Raw genomic sequence first — 24,389 nt, 5'->3', positions numbered from 1 at the left:
TCAAGGAACTGGTAACAACCATATGCTGCCCAGTGTTATTGGAAAAAGGGTCTTCGTTCTGATATGGATGCTCTTAACTAATCCAGTGGTATTCATTAAATGTTATGAGAAATTAACTGAGAAAAGCGTCTATAAACCTTTTTTCAGCCTGCGCTGGTATATCCTCTCTCTTTTACTTCTAGAGGGCTGGCTACCCTCTTACCTAGCACAGTTGTTTGCGCACCTCACCACGCCCTTTGCGCTATACAGTGTTTCATACCACAAGGTATACAGAAAACAGTTATAAATAGCTTCTAATAGCGAGCGGTAGGTTCTCTGTCATACCCTCGCGTATCTCAAAAAAAATAAAAAAATAATTTGGTACGTGTCTTTTTGTAGCGATGCCTCCAACCAATCCATATGAAAATTTAAAAAAGGTTATCCTGAAATAATTCTAGAGTTGGGGAAGCATTTTGTACCCATACGTGTAGGATGGATTTAAAAGGGGAAAATTTAAAAAGATTGAATGGGTCCGAATGCACCCATTCGTACTCATTTGATGTTAATTACATCCGAGAACCCCACAATCGCCCAATTTACAATCAGTCAAATTTGTGTGATTTGCCGTATTTATATACGGCAAGCTCAGCCGAATTTGGGTGTATGAATAAGTACTCCATTAATAGAACTCTGCCTTATATGGCCATAGAGTTCTATCGATAAATGTACTATTCAACAGATAATATGACCCCCCCCACACACACACACACACACACACACACACACACAAGCATAACCAGCTCAAGGCTCTTTGAGCCAGTTCTGGTTCTAGAAATACAGGGTAAATATATTTTTATAAGCTTCCCCAGCAGTGTGGCTGGTCATGTCTGGCTGAGTCCATGAGGGAGTGGGAACCCCCTAAGGAACCCACAGCCCTGGCACTCTAGGGCTGTGGGTGCCGGGCTAATACAAATAAAGTGTAAAATAAAGTAAAAACGATGTATTGGGTTTTGTAGTGGAACTACAATTCCCAGCAAGCATCCCCGCATACAGGGACTTGGAGAACCACAAGTCACAACATGGGGGCATTAATTAGCGCGCTGGGTCTTGTAGTCCCACTACAGAACCAATACCCAAATAACACACGCAAAGAAAGTATAGGTTTATTACACACAACACCCATACATACCTATCTTGACACGTAGGTTCGGACCACTTGTCCCATAAAAATCCAAATGGGTACCTGTGAAAAAAATAATACTTACCACTTCCAGTGTAGATAGGTCCTCTTTGGTCCAGAGTAGGCAATTGAGGGGTTAATTGCAGACAATGTGCACTACTAATAACATCGGACAATAAGCAAATTCAGACCTGTCCAAACAGGTCTGAATCAGATGCAGAGTGCGGATGTCAGTCAGTGTTCTAATATCTGACTGGTGTACTCAATGATTGGGTAGAAATTGCAAATCTCGTTTTATGCTCCAATGCAAAAAAAAATGATGAGCTCTTTCTAAGGCTAATCGTTCCCTGCCTCCCAGTCTTTAATTCTGAATATATTATTGGAACGGGATACTCGTGGTCTTTAAGTAGACATATTTCTTGCTCTTTTTCTATTTCGGTAGCACTTACATTACGCTGCCAAATATTTAAGCCTTTCTTCTCTTACTTGCTGGCTTCCAGTTTATCTAATCACTCTTGCTTTATTTGTCTTCACATTTGATGTTTTCCCCATGTGAGATATATCCTATCTTGCATGGATTATGCCAGGGGTGGGGAACCTCAGGCCGGCCCCCGTAGCCGTTCTGAGTGGCCCGCCCACCCGCCCGGAGGCTTTGCCGGGAGTCAAGTACTGGGGAATTCTCACAAGAGATCCGTAATTCTCGCAAGATTCCTGTTAATCAACAGCAGTCGGAGACTGTCAGTCCTATTCACCGGAGCGTGGGACAGCTGCCGCAGGACAATTTGTAAGAGAAATGCTCACATATGGCCCCCGAAGGATTTTTCCCCATACAAACGGCCCTTGCCACAAAAAAGGTTCCCCACCCCTGGATTATGCCAATCAATTATGTTTAGTAATTGCTCAGCTTTATCTTGACAGATTGAGATGAAACCAAGTGCAGGTTATTTTCCAATGCTAAATGATCCAGGTTTCATAAAAATTGGTTCAGTAGTTTTCTCACCAACTTGGAACAAACAGACACAACGTTCGTATAATATTAGTATAGACACGTTATTTTGCATTCTAACCTTTCAATCTACAAATCCAAAACTCTGTATAAAGTCCACTAGGTGGCAGCAGATAACAAAAGAACAGCATATACACTCATGTAATCACCTCAAATTTGTCAGTCATGCCTTGTTTCTGAACAAGCTAGACCACAAAAAATGGCTGTATTCATTATTTGAATAAGCTTAACTTTGTCACATTCATATGTTAATTAAGTTTGACATGATTCAAACAAATATTACAAGCTGCACAAATGTTTTTTTTTCTTTTAAAAATATATCGATAAACAGCTCTGTTCTATAAATCTGTGCACATCACAAAGAAGACAAAAGGCCTGGTCCATACATTTCATTGGAAACTACAGCCCCTTCTCACCCGAAACCTGCATCAATTCGCAAGTTTTATCTATTTTCTGACTTTAGTGAGCTAATGGATGGTTTTCATTTGATCCCATACATGTCCAAATGTTTTTTTTAAAAGCAGCCAAGTAGTTGGATTTTTAGGCAGATAATCTTAAGGTGTGTATGGACAGCTCTACACACACACACACACACACGTTTTGTGTGTGTGTTTTAGTTATGTCTATACACTCACAATAACTTTGACAAAATAAGGGCTTAGTAGTAGTAGTAGTACGTTTATTTATAAGGCACCACAAAGTATCCGCAGCGCCGTGCATAGCAAACAAAAACAATTTTTTTTACTATATTGTTAGACTATTCTTGAATTAGTATTCATTGTATTATATTTTAATTTATATATGTAATATATCTATAAATAAAAGCATGGTATAAGTTGGGGTAAAATCTATTGCTTTGGTAGAATGTAAGAGTGGCAGAAGAGGATTGAGGCTGAATATGCTAAATAAACCTAACCATTATAGCCTTAGAAATTTAAATCAGGTTTTCTCTTATACTCCCTTCAGAGCGCACTCTCAACTCAAGTTATTGTTGTTACAATTACACTACTGCAAACTGTCCACTAGTAAACAGACAGCTCTTGTGGAACAATCAGTAGATTGTTGTAGATGAACATACATCTGTTATATCATAAATCCTAAACAAGGAACATTCCATTACCTAGTATGGAGACATCAGCCATCATGAAATACCCTCCTTCTGGGATGATTGGTGTCAGTCCAGCTTCTTGCAGTAAGCTAGCCATTCGGTCGCGCTTCACCTGCAGTTCCCGTGGCAGCGAATTGAAGTAACATTCTGGCTCATCCATCCTCTTAAAATCCTTGAAGAGGGCATGAGCCAAAGCTTCCTACACATCGGAAAATAAAGTGACGCAGTAATCGACCCAATATACAGGGGTTTGTTTGCAAGAAGCCCAATCTAGAACTACATAAATTTGATCTAGGTAGTTTGTCATATTGGTCTTTAGAAAACTTAAAAATATATCACAATTGTCTGTGCGGACCTGCCACATATACTACGGCAGTAATTCACCCTCAAAGTGCTGCACAAACCCCCAGCTGCACTGTCTTTGTAACAGAAAATAGCAAATGTATTTAGAGAGTTTCTGGAGACCTTTATGGACAACTAGTATACAGACATGTCATCTAATAAAGTATGTTTGGCCATAGAAATATGTAGGCTAAAATCCAGCATATAGCTATGCAACCTCCGTATACAGAGATTAGCAGTAGAATGGGTAGCACTGAAGAGGTCAGTGGCTTGCAACACGGCAATCACCTTCTTACAAGGAGGAACAAGGAAGGCTTCACCATCTTGCAGTCTGGTGGATAGATCTGGGTTGGCCAGAATTTAATGGGGCTGTGGCGGTGTTTCATGATTTTGCTTGCCTCCCTTATACCCCTTTCACACTTGCAAAAATATCCCGGGTTTTTGCACATGAATGCGCATCAACCTGGGATTTAGCTCAGTGTGAAAGGGTCTTGGACGAATATCCCGTGTTCAGCATTCCGGGATTTCTACCCAGGTCCTGACCTGGGTAGAACCCGGAATCGGCACGGGATGCGGTCAGTGTGAACGGGTATACCAGGTCAGCGTGACCCAGATCCCGTTCACTGCAGTGAAAATGCGCGTCTGGGAGGTGCTGACACCTCCCAGTGCCGCCCCGGCCAAGCCTCCAGATGACTCCACCTGCCCGACTTCATTCCGGGTCGGGTGGCCAGTGTGAAAGGCTACATTCCCGGGTAATGTCCCGGGATGCATCCGGAAACACATTCCCGGGTATGACCCGGGCCGGTGAATGTGAAAGGGGTATTAGTTGAAGGGAAATATTAAAAGCAAGGGTACTTGTTTCCTAGCACGGCCACACCGATTAAGATCGGGGTGGTCGTGCTGAAAAAAATCGGGTCGATCGCATCGCATGCGATTTGGTCGCATGCGATGCGATCGACGCGACCGACCGATTTTTGACCCGATTTTTTTCATTGAATCCAATGTAAATTGGGTCCCTGGGACCCAATTTTACATTGTATTCAATGAAAAAAATTCCCAACCCCCCCAAATTGAAGCGCGTAAACAGCAGCCCACGATAGACGCATACCCGAAGCGTGGCGAGCGCAGCGAGCCCGCGAGGGGCGGCGGTACGCGTCCTCCGACCTTTTCATGCCCTACTATCCACTAGGGCGTGGAGTGAGAATAGAATAGTGTGGCGAGCGCAGCGAGCCACCGAGCCCGAAGCGTGGCGAGCGCAGCGAGCCCCGCGAGGGGACGCGGATACCTTCACAGGTAAACGCGTCCCTTCGCGGGCTTCACAGGTGTCCGCGTCGCCACGGACACCTGTGAAGCCCGCAAGGGGACGCGTATAACTGTGAAGGTATCCGCGTCCCCTCGCGGGGCTCGCTGCGCTCGCCTCGCTGCGCTCGCCACACTATTCTATTCTCACTCCACGCCGACGTGGATAGTAGGGCATGAAAAGGTCGGAGGACGCGTACCGCCGCCCCTCGCGGGCTCGCTGCGCTCGCCACGCTTCGGGTTGGCGTCTATCGTGGGGCGACGACGGGGACATCTATAATGTGAAATGGGTCATATGGACCCATTTCACATTTTTTGACATTTTTACACCATTTCAATGTTAAAAATTTTTTTAACATTGAATCCTATGCAAAAATCGGGGGCATCGCGTCGCATCGCGTCGGGACCAATGTTAATGGTCCCGACCGACGCGATGCCCCCGATATTTTACCTTTCCCGACAAGATTTCAATGTTAAAATATTTTTTAACATTGAAGTCTATGGAAATATCGGGGGCATCGCGTCGGTCGCGTCGGGACCAATGTTAATGGTCCCGACCGACGCGATGCCCCCGATATTTTATCCTAGCCGGCAAAATGGACCTGATTTCAAAAGAAATCGGGTCCATCGTGGGTAATCGTGTCCCTTAAGTAAGGGACACGATTACTCACGATTGTGGCCGTGCTAGGAAACAAGTACCAAAGCAAGTTCCCTCAAAAAAACAGTTTGCCGAGTTTGGTGTAGAAAATGATTGACCTCACCGAGATGACTAGGAATACCAACTGCCTCATAGACCAAAATATGTAAAAAGAGAACAAACTCATCAATTGTAATGAGATGGTCACTAAACACATGACTGCGATGTTAGGGTGTCAGTAGGCTTTTGTCTAATGGCTTTATTTTATACATATATATTTTTGACATAAATTATGTTTTTGACCAGAGGGAAGTGCAACATTAAAGGAACTGATACATCGTATCAACAACAGCAACATAACCTGTGACTGTTACATACTGTACTGATTTATACTAATGATACCATACAAATGGTGGGATTGCTAAATTCTGCCATTTATATTTTAGAAGATTAGTATGGATCTGCCACTGTTTTATAAAACAGAATTGAAGTGTTGTGTCATACTCACTTGAAGTGGCGTTGGGCAGGTGTAGATACAGTTCTGCTGGACAGTTTGAAGGTGCCTGATGAGATGTTCTGGGCCAATGGACCAGCCAAGCTGCGAAACGATACTGAATAATTAGTCATTGCTGCTGTATGTCATCACATTCTAACCTAGAGATCTACAGGATTAACCAATACAGAGACAGGTTCTTGAAGCAATGAATGCGGTAACCATTATGGGTGTCCAATTGTGTGCTTCAGAAAACCACCACTAGAATGGATAGAACTCAAGTGGCTGATGAAATAAATATAAACATATTGGGGCTTATTCTGAGTTGGACGCAGTCACGTCTGTAAACATACAAAATGGTGCACTCCCTATGGCGCTGCCCCCTGAACTCGTAATGAAGAGAAAGTAAGGAAAATTACTATCCTTATCTTTGTTGTAGTTTCCTGGATGCTCCCGGGATGTGTTTCCTGAATCTCTCCATCAGGAAGTCACGGTCATCTGACTGAAAGGAATAATGAGTTTCCTGGTTGCTTTTTACAGCTTCTTCAACTGAGAAAAACTTTCAAACTTTTTGATTGGAATGCAGGTGGTGCTGGTGGTCCTCTTGTGTATTCAAGGGAGCGTCAGCTGGCAACAGCGCATCCAGAGAACTACAACAAATATAAGGATAGTAATTTTCCTTACTTTCACCTCATCGCGAGTGCAGGGGGCAGCGCCATAGGGAGTGCGCCATTTTGTACGTTTATTGCCTTTTTTTGTCTTTTGGGAAAGGCCTTCAGCACTCATCCGGTTGGCAGCAGCCTTTCAGAAGCGCATTTGGTTCCTTCTAATCTACTATACTTTAGCAGTCAGGTCTGTGTCTGTTTCCCATTGCATGTCTGTGACTTTATGCAGATGCCACTGTGCAGCGCTGTGTGCTGGGCATCACTCATATCTTTCAGCAAAATGTCTATATGTGTAGGCTCCATAAGCCCAGATGACTGGCTCCACTGTATGTGACAGATGCACTTTACTAGGATGCATAAAGTTCTTACCTTCCACCCTGTTACACTAAACGCCTTCCCTGCACTTCCTATTGTTATGGTTCTCTCCCACATTCCAGGTAAATTCGCTATAAAATAATATAAAAATACAATGTGTTATAAATAGCTTTCTTGTCATTTGAAATATGTAATGTCATTCCAATTGTATTTATTTATAAAGATAATAAACTGATAACTTAAACAACTGTCCTGGCAGGAGGAGCAGTGTATAGGCCCCATAATAACACTTTGGTAGGGGCCTTGCGATTCTGTGGTCACCCTGCCGGCCTCAAACTCTACGGTCACTGAGGCAGAGCGCGAGGGAGCCTCTTCTGACATGTACAGTGTACTGGAGGCAGACTTGGCTTCTCAGGGTAGAGCTAGGGTAAAACAGAATTGGCAGAGAGCCCTCTTATCTCCGGCCTCATAGCTACCATGTACCCTAATACATCCCTGTGTGCTGGGGATAATACACTACACTACAATCTCCATGTCAGTGTCTCTTACATGCATCACGCTGCCACTACACAACAGACAGAGGTATTCAAAGAAAGGAGGACAGAGGAAATTGATTATACATATTATCTAATAATCACTACAACACCTGTACTGGACTATCCCCGAACAACTTTCATCAAGCGAGGGGAGAGTGCTAAAGCACAAGAAAGTGTAGAGCTACCTGGGTGCTCTGGAAGACTCCACACACTGCGGGATGTCTGTCTGGAGCACCCTTTGGACGCTCCAGGCAGCACTGAGCAATAACACTGGTTCTAGACACCCTGTAAAGCAAGAAGCAGGGGCCATGGGCAGTGATGGTGCTTCCCACAGGGCCCTACACCCTGAGGGCAAGATACACCAAACTTTAAAAAAGTGATAATGTGGAGAGTGATAAACAATCAACGGCACTTGTGTAGTTTCACGGCGCCAGTATGGCGCCGTGCTACTTCCGGGTTGTACGCTCGCCACAAACTATGTAAAATAAAGTAACTTAGGGGTAGATTTATTATAGCGGCGCCTATCGCGCCGCTATAACAGTTCCTGCTTCGCCTCATTAGCGAGGCGAAGCAGGAGGGGACACCAACAAGATCTATTAAGATCTTGCCGCCGGAGTGGGGAAGCGCTAACTCCCCCCTCCGGCGATGTCCCTCCTGGAGACAGCGCATCAGTTAATACTGATGCGCCGTCTCCTTCCCCCCCGGCCGGCTGACTGCGCATGCACGGGATCTCGCTAGTCTCGCGAGATCCCAGCGCAGCTGAGCGCCAGCAGCAGGGACAGCGCTGTCCCTGCTGTTAGGTATAGGGCATCGCCGTCTGCAGCTGGCGAAGTCGACAGCTGCAGGCGGCGGAACGGTCAGCGATGCTGACCGTTCATAAATCTGGCAGGAGGCAGGGGCGCAGTGCAAAATATCGCCTCTGCGCTATGCCTCCTGCCCCACACCGCCGGCGTTAGAGTAAACGCTCGGCGGGTGTGATAGATCAGGGGAAGCGCTATCCCCTGCTATAACGCACGGGGATAGCGCAGATTCCCCTGATCGCCGGTACATAAATCTACCTCTTAACTCCATGCCAACATGGATAGTTCATACCTCCACTATCCATGTTGGCATGGAGTTGATTTTAGATAGCGTGGCAAGCGTAGCGAGCCACTGAGCCCGCAGTGTGGGCGATCGAAGCGAGCCCCGCAAGGCGCCGTGAAACTACACAAGTACCCAATCAACCAATCAGCTCCTCCCTGTCATTTTGCAAACCCGGCCTGTAACATACCAGTTAGGAGCTGATTGGCTAGCTATATATTACTCTCCATTTTATCATGTTTTGAAGCTTGATACATTTGGCCCTCTGTAAGAGCACTACATGAACACCCCGCCCTACACCACTGACTAAGGGTCAGATGTATCAAGCTTTAAACAGTGATAAAATGGAGACTGACAAACAACCAGCCTATCAGCTCATCACTGCCATTTTTTAAACCCAGCCTACAACATGGCAGTTAGAAGCTGATTGGCTCTCCATTTCATCACTTTTCGAAGCTTGATACATCTGGCTCGAAGGCTCTTACTAAATAGCATTTTTGTTGCAGACATGTGCGAGATTCTAGAAAGTTTCCCTGAAGACTGAAAAGTATTTTAAAAGGCAAAACCATTTTTTTTTGCCTTTTAAATTATTGTTGCTTTAAATGTACATAAATACTTTTTTTGGCAGCTTTAAAGACATTTTACTAATTTTTTAGTGTTCAAAGTAACTTTGAGAATGCTTCCAACAAACCAGGAATAGCATAGCCATTACGCAGGACCACAGTACCTATTTTAACATGCTTGTTCCCAGAGTACACCAGCCATTCATACACTTCATCACTGATACACAGTGTGTCGTATTTTATACACAGGTCAGCAATAACCTTTAGTTCTTCCTTGGTGTACACCTAAAACACAGTAGGAAAGGTATTTCAGTCACACTACATAGTCACCTCAGCCACTGCTGTTGCCCTGACATACATATGTAATAACTTGCAGATCTCCTCAAAGGACAGCTAGATTAATCAATGAATCATCTGTACACATACATAAAATAATTAAGCTACCTGTGGTTATGTAAGAATATATAGATGACATGCATTGTTGGTGACATCAGGCAATAGAGGGAGGGGATGGGGATTAGGAATAGCCTAGAAATCCTTATGCTGGAGGATTGGAGGTCTGACCTGGTAGTGATGGTCACATGACCGCCAGGAATCAGGAGACCCAGCAGGAGCCTATGCAGCCAATTAAATTATCTGGCCAAGTAACTCATTATTAAAAAATAGGATAACGAAAGAATTCAGTTCTTTTATCCTTAAATTGATTCTACATTTTCTACCCTAAGCAGAACAGCTATTGAAAGTGGGAAATACATCACTTCTTCTTACCTTGCCCATGGGGTTGTTTGGAGTATTTAATATAATAGCCTTTGTTCTGGGACTGAATTTACTGGCCAATTCCTCAGGGTCTAAAGTCCAGTCAGCACTTGATGCAGTACTTTTACCACTGTCCTTCTGTGAATCATAATTGTGTGTAATATTAGTAGCTGGTTAAATACTAAAACAGGGACATTCAGTGTTCAGCAATGTCTGCCTGCACACATTTCCATAGCCCAACAATGCCCATTTCCTGCAAACTACACTAATGGGCGAGACAAGAAAAGTCCTGTTTGGGCTCCCAAACGGGTGTCTTTTCTCATCTTTTAGCTTGCTTCCCCTGGGGGTAGCGGGCAGAAAATATGTGTGCGCACCCGTCGGCAGCAACATTTGAATACCGCCAGCGAGCGAGCGTGAATGGGAGCATGGCGCCCAACATTTCAATTCCCCCCTAAATGTCCTTTAGTTAGGCACATTAACCTTTGCTTTGCAGCAGTTATAACAACTGGCGGTTCCATGGGGGATTGCTAAGATAAGAAATGTTCTTGTGGCAGTTTTGTTTTGTCGGTATTCTTGATTCGGTATTGTTGATTCCTGTAAAAAATTAATCTAGGCGGTGTCAATGGGTGCTCTGTCTCAAATTCTGTCTTCCTGATAACATGCCAGGCCAGGGTTCTAATTCTTAATAAGAGTTTGACATGCACAGATAAGCATGTCACCAGGCCCTGGATCGTCATAAAATTATTCAAGGGTGACAAGACCCAGATCTCGTTACAAGACCTCTCTCTCTTTGAAGGAGATCTGTGACATCATGGCTAGAAACACTGATGTTGTCCGTTGCCTGGCATTCCAGTATGTAATGAGGATATATGTCCAGTCCAGTGTCCAGCATTGAGCTGGTTAAAACTCTGGAAGGTGGGAGGGATGACGGAGTCTGCAGGTATAACTCTACTTCTCCTCCTGGAAGTGACTCTGTGTTTTCTGTGAAGTCCCCCACAACAGATTCCTAGTACTTGGTGAAAGTTAGGCTTCTATATTTTTATTCCTTTTTATTTTCATTTGAAATTGTATTCCTGTGTGTTTTCATAGAATATACTGTAATCAATCATCTTCGTAACCATTTTTGTAACTAAAGCTCTGAAGTATTCTTGGAAATAAATAATTCATATTTATATTTCTGAAATCTGTGCTCTTATGAATCACGCATTTTGGCAGATGCTATAATGTTTTAATATAATGTACTGTGTGTTCAGGTGCGAACGCAAGCACACCCTGCAATCGAGACCTAAATCCGAGCTTGTGTTTTTGGCAGCATACCTTCTATAGGTGACCCGTGTGCTCAAAGTGACCCCCATGTCACGGTCGGTGCTGTTCAGATTGACATATCTGTAGGAGTGACCAGTAGGACCGTGCCAATGTTGTTTGACCACTTATCCTAACACTATCTTTAACAGTCCCATATTACTTGGCTACCAATTATGGAGAGTGAGGTACTAGTCTTACATAATGGAAGTGTTACAATGAAGCTTTGATTTATAAAGTATCCTTCTCCATGCTGGAAATACTATCCTGTTGTTAGAATTCTTGTCTGGACGTGTGCTATTGGGCCTGATTCAGATCCGATTGTATAAGTGCAGAAATCGCTATTCTGCGAGCAGATCACATTTTCAATGTCGACCAGGGGGCTTCGATGATGCAACGGTGGGATTTGACGGCACGACTGTGCGGCGACCAACTGTTTTATGGGAGCAGTCTGGACAATGCAGGCGATTCCGAAACCAGGGCCTGCGTCTGGCTTTGTGCATACACTTTAGTGTTGTGCCTGCAAAATTTTCAGAGAGCGGGGCAGCCTTGCCATGTGAAGGGCGGCCACCTAGTGCCAGCAGTTGTAGTTTTGCGGATCCTCTAAGTTTCATGACTAGTAAAACAAGGACAATGTTACATTATATTATACTTACATATCTCAGTGGTATACACACAGGAGTGGCTCCAGCCATCTTTACCATGGGGTCATAACAGTCATAAAAAGGCTCAATTATGATCACCTATTAAACACAAAAATAATAATACTTAATGCAATGTAATGCATCATACAAACATCATGTTTCACGTATTTTCTGTGTAAGAAACCCGTGTAAAGATACTCTAACCATAAACAAATGGCTAGGGATCTTATTCCCTATTTGCTACCAATTTCAAGTTTTGAGCTTGTTACTGTCTATCGGCACTTTAAGCCAAAGCAACGCAAACCATGAGCCAAAAGCGAAAGGGAATGTAAACTGTCTATATAAGTACAGCAATGGTATATTAGCATTATTATCACCCAGCAATGGGACAATAGGGGATGCAGTGGCTAAGGAGCCCGGAGCTCAGCATGTTCAGAGGAGTCTCCACGCTCTCAGAGGTCCACGTCCCAGTTTATTTTCCCTGCCAGAAATGGTAAAATGCATGTTGGTGTCAATTTCACATACTTTGGGTGATTCAACACCACTGGGTACGCAGCAATCATTACCAAGCGGCTTAACACTGCCCCGCCGCCAAACCTTCTCCGTACCACGAGATAGGATGTCTTCTCTAGCACATCCCCTCGCGTGCATCCACTACAAGGAGAAATCATTTGATGGTCGCCGACCATCAAATGATTTCTCCTGCCTTCGGAAGTAAAAGTCAGTAGAAACTGCGCAAAACGCAGAAGAAGGGGCAGGCACTGACGTCCTATGACGTAAGCCGCCCCACCCATATGGGAGGACACCCATAAAACACTGGGTGTTCCCCATTGGACGAGCCCCATTCCCGCTGAGGTCCGCCCCCGGCCCTCCCCTCAATGAACAGGGTCTGCACATGCACAAAAACGCGCTTGCACACAGACCCCCCCCACCATCGGATTGATTTTGCCCCGTTCCGAATGGTGTAGAATTCAGCCCACTGTGTCTGCGTATTGGGCCGCAGGAAGAATCCAGAGCAGCAGGATGAAACCTGCATAAATGTGAACACAATTCACCCAGTGCCCCAACACTATGAAGCAGGGAAGGGGACAGCCGAAGCCCAGAGCAGCTCTAACATATGACACAATGAAGCCACAGAAAACTCACCTCATCCCCTTCTTCAACTAAGCCTTGTATTGCACTGAACAGGGAACCATAAGCTCCCACTGTCACAAGGATGTCTTTGGTTGGATTAATCTTCCTTCCAGTCACTTTGCCATATACTTGAGACAATGCATCTACCAGCAGTGGGTGGCCCTGACAACAAAAACAATGATACGTAAAGAGCTATACAGTAAATATTATATTCTATAGGGTTTTTACATAAGGGTCAATATTTGGATTGCTCTCTAATATCTGAGGGGCTGATTCTGAATAACCGCTATATCATTCCCGTAATTGCACCAGCAACTTAATGCTAACGCTAGTATACACCCTTCTCCTGTGTACAATCACGCATCTTAATGTGCAAGGACTGGGATTGTCACTATGAGCCTCTGTAGATGTTAGAACATCGGTCACACCATCAAAACTTGCCCCAGCCCCATGCTAGGTGCAGATTCTACATCGTCATCGTATGGCTTCCAATGTAATATATTACATGCATCTACAGTAAGTAAGCACCTCAAAGTTACCACCCCCCCCCCTAGGATTGTAGATCATCACTATATTTGGTATATTGAGGTAAAAGGTCCAGTCTCTACTCACAAAGCCACGTGTGTACTGGTTCAGTCTATCCACCGCCGCTGCTTGTGCAAGCCCTTCTTTCACATAGGACGGAGGGGATATGTCTGGGAAGCCCTGCCCAAGATTGACAACTGTTGGGTCTGCAGCAAGTGCCGTAAATTCAACCCTGTAAAGGCATACACCGCACACGTTACATACACCGCACACGTTACATACATTGCACATGTTACATCTCTCATGGTAAGAGCATGGGCATACCCACTGGAATACATTATTTACACATCCTATATAAAAGTGACAGTCAACTTTAATTTACAAAGCTAGATCATCAAGCCCATTAGGACAGGGCACACATTTATTTTATTTACTTTCACTGAAGCTGGGTACACACACAAAGATTTATCTGTCCAATCTGTATGGTGGGAACAAAAATCTGGAAATGTATGGGAGCAAATGACAAATCGATCAATTGCTCCCAAATGCTGGAAAAAGGATAAAAAGGATTGTTTGGTTAAATATGATAAATCAAACGACTTTAACCAATTTATCTGAATTACTATTGTAGGTTTTCCAGCATTTGAGAGCAAATGGTTGAGGCTCATATGTTCCCATACATTGCCAGATTTTTGTTCCCACCAGATAGATTGGACAGATAAATCTGTAGGTGTGTACCCAGCATAAAGGCCCTAATACACTAGTCCGACTTGTCCGGAGGATCCCATTTTTTACATGGGATAAATCACATGCGATTTATCCCATGTAAACTCCCAGGAGCTGCGGGGGAGCGGTAGCAGTGGGTCCCGGGCAGCGGCTGCAGGCCACGCAGTGTCCATGAACTTGAGGGACAGGTGCTGTGCGGCCAGCAGCAGCAAAATAAAAAAAAAAAAACATTCACAATTGAATGGCTGAGAGAGCACTCTGAATTTAGAAATAAATTCTGCTGCCACTGGCCGTACAGAACCTGCCCTTCTGCCCTGTACCCGCTCCTGCAAGGTCACCAACACAAACCCCCCCCCCCAGCACTCAGTTAAGCCAGGCATACACCGCTGTCACCCTGCCGCTCACACAACTACAGAAGCTAACCCAACACATCGGAGGTGCTAAAAAACACCCTTAATGGGGGTCTGATCCAATAGATTTTATGTGCAGGACGTTCAATCTCTAGGGTCCGACCCGATGCGCACAGGACCACGCATCGGGTTGTATGGGATGTCAAACATATGTGATTTGGGCCGATTTCTCGGCCCAATCCATCCATCTTATTTCTATCTGAAATAAGTGTATGGGTACCATTAGTTAGGTTGTAGCTAAATATCTCCACCATCTTCTTCTCCACTCCCCTGGAGGAGGTTTCTTCAATAAGGGGGATGAACAGCAGACAGACTGATTCGCAGATAAGCTGACATCTGAAGTGGTCACAGTCTCAGAAATTGGACATGTAAATGTGTGGGGGAACGCTCACTGGCATTTAAAATTAACTTGCTGGATTTGGGAATCCATGGAAAACACTAAAGAGTTGTATCTCCTAAGAAGAATAGGACAGCTCTACAGATCAACAATATTGCTAGAATATCCACTGTTTTTTTCAAAATGCATAGACTGTTACCTGCTCCAGGCTGTGATCGTGCATTTTAACTTGGAGAGCTGCATCTTCTAGAACATTGATATACCATATACCGTACTTTATGCATGCCTTACTTGCTACCTGTGTTGATAGATTGTATCTGTAAAGTCTATTTTTACAGGCTAAGAAAACCTGAAATTACTGCCCTCATTTATCTGTCACTAAGGTCAAAGCAAAACTGATCTTCTTTTGCCGACCCGCCACTACTGAACAATGCAAAATATCCCTACAATGTTTCCCTTTAACCTTCAGAATCCAAATTGGTCCCCCTCTGCTACTAAGCCCTCAACACCGTCATGGTGACATGAAATGCTGGCATCATTATCGCCACACACACTTGCAATGCTGCTAACTGCATTCTAAAAGGGGGGTGGTATAAATATTTACATTTATTTTTTTATTTTTATTATTTGTTTATTGATTTTTTTAAAAAGTGGAATGGACAACATTTGGTAATGTGGACAGCAAATCAGCAAATATAGAGCCGATGTAATTGAAGTGGGTCATTAAACCTTATACCAGTGGTTCCCAAACTGTGCGCCTAGGCTCCCTGGGGTGCCTCGGGACACTTGCAGCGGTGCCTCGGGTTGGTCGTCCAGGACCAATTCAAATTATTTATGATCAATTATTTCTGGACAAAACCAGTGCTGCTGGCTGCCAATCATAAAATGTGTACAATCAGAACCAAATCCTGCCCTTTACCACATAACTGAACCTAAGAAGCACATATAAACACAATCAGATCTACTTAATTTGATATATATTTTTTGGGGCCTAGGGGTGCATTGGAAAAATTCTGATACTCTAGGGTGCCGTGATTAGAAAAAGATTGGGAACCCCTGCCTTATACAATAACAAATTAGCAAAATCCATATAATCTTGTCCTAAAACAGATCGTACATCTGGAATATATAACACATAAAAAACACAAAAGACAAAGCGAAGGGAGGAGGGGGTAAGAGGAAAGTGGGGGAAAGGAATATATTGAGGGAGTACGGTTGGGGCTTCAGCGAATTTGCAAATACTTACATATTTAATGCCGCCCCATATAAAATGCAGTTATCAGTATTATAAGGCTGCTGCAACAGCAACGCATTTCACCATCCCCATAGATAATGGTTCACACCATGATGTTTGAACAATCGTCTCACACCCAGAAAAAAATGAGACCTTTAATATAAGATGCCCGTATATCTTGATAGGACTACAAACGTAGGCCAATACTCTGCTTGCGTGATTGTTTCTTTAAGTAATAGATTGTTATGTAGATTAGCGAGCGCTTTTGAAATCATTTGATGGTCGGTGACCATCGAATGATTTTGGGCGCCCACGCAAGGCTGCAAATGGATTTATATGCAAATCATCCATTCGTAGCACTGCGGGGGGGAAATGCGAATAGCCGGGGGTGGGCGTTCAGGCGAATGGCGGGCAGCACCGCAAGGCTCGCAAAGCAGTGGAATCACGCTGCTTTGCAAGCCAACCGGAATGAGGGCCAATAAGTAGATGAGCCGATGAAAAGAAATACTTATACTGTATGTGAGACATAATAATAAGGCGTGAGAATTGCAGGACAACTTTATAAGATTGGTTACTATTAATCTTAGAGGTGTAGTAATCTGTATGAAAGTGTTTGGTCAGTACTGGTAGAGAGATGAACGTACTGAGGACCTTATTCTGGTTGACTCACAAAGCTGCAAATTTGCTTTGCCAATCCATCAAACGCCGTCCCCACCGCATGCACTGCCACCTGCCCCTCACACGCCGCGTTCCCCCGCAGGTATGCGAATATCCATTCGCAGCCTTGTGTGCGGGGACAAAATCATTTGATGGTTTTGCAAGCGCTCTCAGATCTAAGACACCTCTGTGGTGTCTTAGATCTGCAGGCGCCCTGTATGGGAAGCGGGTGGGCAGCGGACGTCAGCTGCCCGCCCCCCACATCTGCGTCACAGGCACATTAGCATTGGGAACGTGGGCATTCCCATAAGTGCAGCCCGGCGCCGGCGCCCCACGCTCCCTGCCCAAACTGCTAGGTGCTAACAGGACTGCGAACAAGCAGTTCGCTGCGCTTGCACGTGCCATGTGTCTGCACATGCGCATAGATGCACATGCGCAGACGCCAAACATGGCTCCCCATGCGCACAAACTAGAATAACCCAGAGTGTAAATGAGTGGAACTCTGCCATATAAAAGTACTGATAATAAGGGATATAGCACAGCACTGAATATATGGAAGGAAGCATAGAAATAATTGTAAGGTTAGCACAGGGAGCTGCCAATGCCCATCACAAGTGAGTACTGAATTAGAACACACAAAACATATGATAGATAAATATGGAGCACATCATTCTAGAATGGTTGACGTCTACATTACAAACCATACATATGAACTGTAGAAGGCAATACAATGATATATCAATGCTACTATACATAAATAGAAAGGATCCAGGCCCTGAAATGTGTTGTTGGAAATGTTACATACATTAATATAATGAAAGTTTTCTAACAGCATTAGCCACATCCCTGAGCTCCGCAATCGGACACCTAACTAAGACCCTCTATTATCTCCAGGCCAGTGTTGGGCTAAAGAGCCGCAAAAGCATAAATATTGATTATTATAATGAGTCTGCAATATGAAATTCATCCATTTTGAACACAGTGAATTCTTACCATACATTGGCATCAATTCCTTGTATCCGCTTAGCATTTTTGTGTCTTGAAGACATAGCCTGAAATGAAAGAGGTTAGAAAAGGTCACTGTTTGTAATTATAACGGTGCAGGATAATCTAGAAAAACAATACTTCATTTGTAGATATATATAAATCTGTACGGGAGACTTTCTGCAGGCTATTCCCCAGCGAGTACAGGTAACCAGTGCTTGAGCTATGCATTTCAAAGGTTAATCTTATTAACACAGAATAAAAATCACATTCTAGTCACCTATTAAAAGAAAAATACATTGAAAGTATTTATCTACCTTGTTTAACATCCTTAAGGGTGTGGACAGTAGATGATTCTATCTATATAAAGCTGGGGACAGACAACTAACCTGGCATGCAAAGATACATGCCAGCACGGTTTGTTTTCCACTGTTGACAGAATTCATATAAGCGGCGGTATGAGGCTGAGTGTGCGTTTGTTAGATGCCTGTACCTGTGGGGCGCTACCTGTGGGTGCTGGCTGTGGTATTGGGTCACTGGGAGATGTAAGCAGCTGGAAGTATGAACTGCTATGAGGTGCAAGAAATCACAGCGGATTATAATGAAAAAATGCTGACTAGAACACTGGCGACGAGTGATATTGATGACCATTGACCATCAATCTCGGCCAACGAAGTGCAGGGATGTGCATTGCGGTCGCATTTTCTAAGTTACTTTACCAAACGAAGCACATTATTTGACAGCCAGCCAGGTCCCATATGAGTGCATGCAGGAGTCCAGGAAAATTTTGTGGGGAAAATGATTTTATGCCGTACTCCTTTTCCACTGGCCAGATAAAGGGTACACATAGGACATTGAGAGTGCTCTCCCAGATTCCTCATCTAAACCAATTTGCTTCGGAACAGCATCATCCCATGGTTGTCAGCCTAGTGCCACACATCAACCACCAGTCTGACCATCTAATTCAGTGGTTCCCAACCCTGGTCCTCAAGTACCCCCAACAGTGCACATTTCCACACAGAATCACAAGTGACATAATTAGCTCCACCTGTGGATCTTTTAAAATGTGGGTACTCTTTACCTAGCACGGCGCCCACGATTTTGATCGTGGGCATCGCAGGTAAAAAAATCGCAGGCATCGCGGGCATTGAATGCACTAAAAATCGCGTGCGACGCGACCGACGCGATGCCCGAGATTTCCCATAGGGAACAATGTTAAATGTCTCAATTGACCCGATTTTCCTGTTCAATGCCTCAATTGACCCGATTTTTCCATAGGAAACAATGTTAAATGGCCCACAGAGGCCAAATAGCCACCCTGAAGTGTGAAATGGCCCCCACAATTGTTAACGCCACCTCACGATCAACGTCAACCCGAAGCGTGGCGAGCGCAGCGAGCCCGCTAGGGGCGGTGGTACGCGTCCTACGACCTTTTCATACCCCCACTATCCACGTCGGCGTGGAGTTGAGAATAGAATAGAATTACCTTCACAGGTAAACGCGTCCCTTCGCGGGCTTCACAGGTATCCGCGTGCGCTCGCCACGCTTCGGGCTCAGTGGCTCGCCACACTATTCTATTCTCAACTCCACGCCAACGTGGATAGTGGGGGTATGAAAAGGTCGTAGGACGCGTACCGCCGCCCCTCGCCGGCTCGCTGCGCTCGCCACGCTTCGGGTTCACGTTGATCGTGGGGTGGCGTTAACAATTGTGGGGGCCATTTCACACTTCAGGGTGCCTATTTGGCCTCTGTGGGCCATTTAACATTGTTTCCTATGGAAAAATCGGGTCAATTGAGGCATTGAACAGGAAAATCGGGTCAATTGAGACATTTAACATTGTTTCCTATTTGAAATCGCGGGCATCGCGTCGGTCGCGTCGCACCCGATTTTTTAGTGCATTCAATGCCCGCGATGGCCGCCGTGCTAAGTAAAGAGTACCAAAATGTGTCCTAATAATGAGTGCACCTGCAGGGTGACCTGGAAAACGTGCACTGTTGGGGGTACTCGAGGAGCAGGGTTGGAAACCACTGATCTAATTAGATCACAGTCAAAGAGGAGCTATGTTAAACAAAAAAAACCCTGTGGGCTTTGGATTGCTATGGTGACAAAGGGGATGAGGTGTGTTTTTGGTGTTGTTTAACATGAAGAACTGGCACATACTGGAACTATACACACACACACACACACACACATATATATAAATGGTACTTGTTTCCTAGCAGGGCGCCCAGATTTCCTACGTACGCTAACGTAGTGAAATCGCATCGCACATCGAATCGCATGGGTTTTTGTGGCGTGAGATGTGAGATGCGATCTCAGTAGTTAATATGGTAAAACACCACCACTCTCCAAGTCACCCCAAAGTGTAACGAGCGGCGGCGGAAAACGTCCTCCGACCTTTTCATACCCTCACTATCCACGTCGGCGTGGAGTTGATTTTATATAGTGTGGTGAGGAATACATGTAAAGTAATCCGCATGCGCTCGCCACACTATATAAAATAATCTGCGCGCCGACGTGGATAGTGGGGGTATGAAAAGGTCAGAGGATGTGTTCCGCTGCCGCTCGCCACGCTTCGGGGTGATGCGGAGAGTGGTGGTGATTTACCATATGAACTACTGAGATCACATCTCACATCACAAAAAAGGGCCATGCGATGCGATGCCACTCAGGGTGCAGTAAATAAATTAACTAAATTAACTACTGAGATTGCATCGCACATCGCAAGGCACAAAAAGCCATGCGATGCGATGTGCGATGCGATTTCACTACGCAGAATAGCTCACTAAGCAAATAGCTTAGTGGGCGCCCTGCTAGGAAACAAGTACCAAATAAATTATATATAACTATTAAAATGTATCTTTGATACATCGATGACGTCCTCATCTTGTGGACAGGACCAGAGGACGCATTACAACAAACGCTTCAGGAGGTCAACTTGCAGGATGATGACATCAAGTTTACGTCCTGTTATAGCTCGAAGAATATCTACTACCTGGACTTGAGCATTAGCAACATGGAAGGGACAATAAAAACTTCATTATATCACAAGACGGCGAACAGTGAATGATGGAGAATTTACAGTCTGATAGTCACCACAATTTGCTGTGGTTTTTCAATGTGATTCGCTGTGAGTGTATTCAATGATCAGATGGCGAATTGCTTTCTAAGTGATTGTGTCACCGTGTAGCAATCGCCATCTTTTTATGGTGAACTGTATTGTGTACTTTAAAATAAAGGTTTTTTTTATTTTAATTTGGTGTAAAAAAAAAAAACAGGAAATTTATTATGTGAAGGGGCATGCTATTTTTATTCATGTGCTTACAGCACAAGAATATATATTTAATTTAAAAATATATATATATTTTTTACACATAACAGCCAGCAGGGGGCCGGGAGCCGAGAAATGCTCATTAGACATTCATATATTCACTGCTCCCGATCATTATATATGCACGATCGGGAGCAAGCGGTTTCCTACTCGCAGCTGCAACTGAGAGGAGAGTGCAGACTAAAATCGCCCAATATATATATATATTTTTTTTATTTATTTTTATTTTATTTTTTTATACACACATATACTGTAAACAGTATTTATTTTATGAGTACAGTGGACTGTCCTGTAGTTGTTGTCTTTTGTTTCCCTGATGACGTTTTATAGAGGTCTATTTTTACCACATTTCATAGTTTTTGTATTTTCACACCTGGGGAACTACAGAAAAAGATGGATGGATTTGTGTACTGTTGGAAAGAAGTAGAATGTTGGCATTTGTGGTCGGTTGTAGGTATTGGATGTGTGTTGGTCCAGGATGGTTTCTGTGAATTTTTCCTTTAATATTTTACTTAGCGCTGAAAGACATTTGCTAAAAGATTGGTAATTTTGATTATTTCTAGCTGAGGGGGAAGAATAATCTGTTGGGTATTTCGGATGCTGTATGAAATGTCAACATCCTAGAATATTAACATACCGTTTTTAGCTTATTTTAGCCTACCTTTATTACAAACGTGACCCCATCAACATCTGAGGGATTCTCCATTTTATATGTTATGTATGTTCACAGTCTGACTGTCAGCAATCAGACCATGTGGACATCTGAATGTTAAACTTCTGAATAGATCACAGCTATCTCTTTGTATTTGAATAGTCATGAATACTTTTCTCCTTTTCAGGCTGCTGGTTTATGTGTCTTTAAAACGTTTAATTGTTTTGGACTCCTCTGGTTAGTTTGTGTGCCAAGGCATTTTTCTGTTATACATTTGTTCTAGGACTTGTTTGACTAGTTTTACAAATAGTATTGTTGCATATATACTGAACTGGCCTGCTACAGTAGGCAATTTTAAATGCATTTAACACTATAAATGCAGAGGTTCCCAAACCTTATGATTACAGTCCAGGTTTTAAGGCTATCCATGCATTATTTAAAATAGTTAAATCAAATTGAGATGCAAATTAAGCATGGATAGCCTTAAAACCTGGACAGTATTGGTGGAGTCTGGGAAACTGTGCTCTAAAAGAACAGGAGAACGGGAGAAAACATAAGAGAACATGTATTCCAAAAGCATAGTTACAATCTCATTTCAAGGGGCACAATTACAATGCAAAGATGCTGAATTGTGCATCACATTAACATCATATATAATAACAGTCTAACACTGCTCATTGACTCTATGGGGGGAAATAAATTTAAATTCAATGTGACATGCTGGCAGTAGCAGCACCAGAGGAGGGACTGCAGCAAAGTTCAAAATTCATATAGGAGAGCCGCGCCAACTGTCAGTGAATCAGTTTGGAGTAGCAGTTGGTGTGGCTCCCCTATTTGAATTTTGAACTGTGGTGCCGCCGCCCCCCCCCCCCCTCCCTCTGGAGCCACAAGTGCAGGCTGGTAACTAGTTTTGAACTAAAGCAGATTAATAGAACTGCAAAATATGTTATTAAAGGCATATTAAAAACAGGGAAAACTTCAGTACACGGGGTTGGTAACTAACAGATTAAATGCACATGTAAAAGGAGGGATATGTTGAATGGAGGAGGTTTTGACACAGACAATACACAGAAACATATATGTTTAGTATGAATGGCTGCCTTATATACCACCTGTTCATATAAAAAGATGATTCAGAGGCTTTAACCCTTTGAGTGCATTAGTGAAAATTGGTATGAAAATTGCAGACCAAACATTTGTATTCATCATAGTGATCTGTAAAGTTTACCTTATATAGGAAATATAATATTTTTTAAACAGTATTTTTTATTTGAATTTGTATAATAATTGTGAGCGACGCTGGTAATTTTCGCCAATATTTTGCATCTCTCTCCCAGAGCTGTGGGCACTTATTTTGCACATCTCTCTCACAATTATGTTGGCACTCAAAGGGTTAAAAATTGTTGTAGGTTTTAACGGTATATTAAGCCGTACACAAGATTAAAATTGCATTCAACCACTGGATTAAACGAAATGACTACTGTAGCAGTATCAAGGTAGATGGCAGTAGTGATCCATGGATTTTGTGTGGGTCTGGAGGGATCTGCCCACACAGAGAAGGAAAATGTTATGGCCTCACCTGATGGCTGTAAATTGCAGACAGTCCATGGGACTGTTCAGTCAAGTGAGGCTGCTGTCTGTGTATCAAGCCGAGGTGGAGTCATGGAAGCCAGGCAGCAGGCTCCTATTCAGTCCAAGATGTACGGTGGTAGGCAAAGAGCCCAGTGAGCATCCAAGACTGCAGGAGGCAGAGAGGACCACACATCTGTGACTGGGCTTATAATAGTGAGGAGAAGCCAGACTAGTAGGCCTGGTTTAGAAAACTCAGTATACACCTGTAAGAGGCAGGGGGAACTGGGAGACTTTTACCACATTCACACAGCAGCAATATCCCAGGTTTATTGCCGAGCTGTTGCTGGGTCGACCCAGGACGAGGAACGGTGTAAAAGCACCAAATTAAATAACCCGGGTCGACCAACCCTGCAATTTGACCAGGGATATTAGTGTTAAACCTAGGTTGACCTGTGTATATTGGGCGACCTGGGTTTAGTGTGGAACAGTCGGACACGGGATCAAATTCCCACATCGGACCCAGCTTTTGAGATCTGAAAACGGTATTTATGATGCAGACTAGCTGCCCATTTTAGGGAGGGGTGAATAAGTGGACTTGTGGTCTGGAGGATAGGCTGTTTGTTGCTTACATTAATGCTTTCATTTGCATTTTGCTGATAGTAAAGCTCTATTTGTTTTGTTTGAACCTGAAAAGCTGCATGTGACCCTTGATTCTGTACACAGTAACACTTCCCAACCTCTAGTACTCGGATAAGAAATGACCCATTCCGGTACCTCATACTCTGTGCTACCTTCACTTTAATGGATTACCCCCTTTCAATAAATGTGCTCTCTTTGGTGACCACCATATGCCATAATAACCCTCTGTGTGCCAAAATCTCTGTGAGAGATGTGCACAATATCCGCTAAAAATGCCAGCATC

General features: G+C 43.8%; 1 protein-coding gene across 4 annotated transcripts in view; it reads right to left on the bottom strand.

Moving 5' to 3' along the window:
- KYAT3 (kynurenine aminotransferase 3) overlaps positions 1 to 24,389 on the bottom strand; it is a 55,116-nt gene that overhangs the window by 5,526 nt on the left and 25,201 nt on the right. For all 4 annotated transcript variants that reach the window (XM_083157140.1, XM_083157142.1, XM_083157139.1 and 1 more), the window contains 9 exons: positions 17,922 to 17,980; positions 13,652 to 13,796; positions 13,052 to 13,201; positions 11,918 to 12,004; positions 9,972 to 10,097; positions 9,368 to 9,488; positions 7,079 to 7,155; positions 6,060 to 6,149; positions 3,286 to 3,472 (listed from right to left, as the gene is read on the bottom strand). In XM_083157140.1, the coding sequence (XP_083013266.1) occupies positions 3,286 to 3,472; positions 6,060 to 6,149; positions 7,079 to 7,155; positions 9,368 to 9,488; positions 9,972 to 10,097; positions 11,918 to 12,004; positions 13,052 to 13,201; positions 13,652 to 13,796; positions 17,922 to 17,980 (1,042 nt within the window). The remainder of the gene's footprint in view (positions 1 to 3,285; positions 3,473 to 6,059; positions 6,150 to 7,078; positions 7,156 to 9,367; positions 9,489 to 9,971; positions 10,098 to 11,917; positions 12,005 to 13,051; positions 13,202 to 13,651; positions 13,797 to 17,921; positions 17,981 to 24,389) is intronic.

Source organism: Crinia signifera, chromosome 8 (assembly GCF_055691185.1).
Source record: "Crinia signifera chromosome 8, ASM5569118v1, whole genome shotgun sequence".
NCBI lineage: Eukaryota > Metazoa > Chordata > Amphibia > Anura > Myobatrachidae > Crinia > Crinia signifera.
This window is presented reverse-complemented; position numbering and strand designations above follow the sequence as displayed.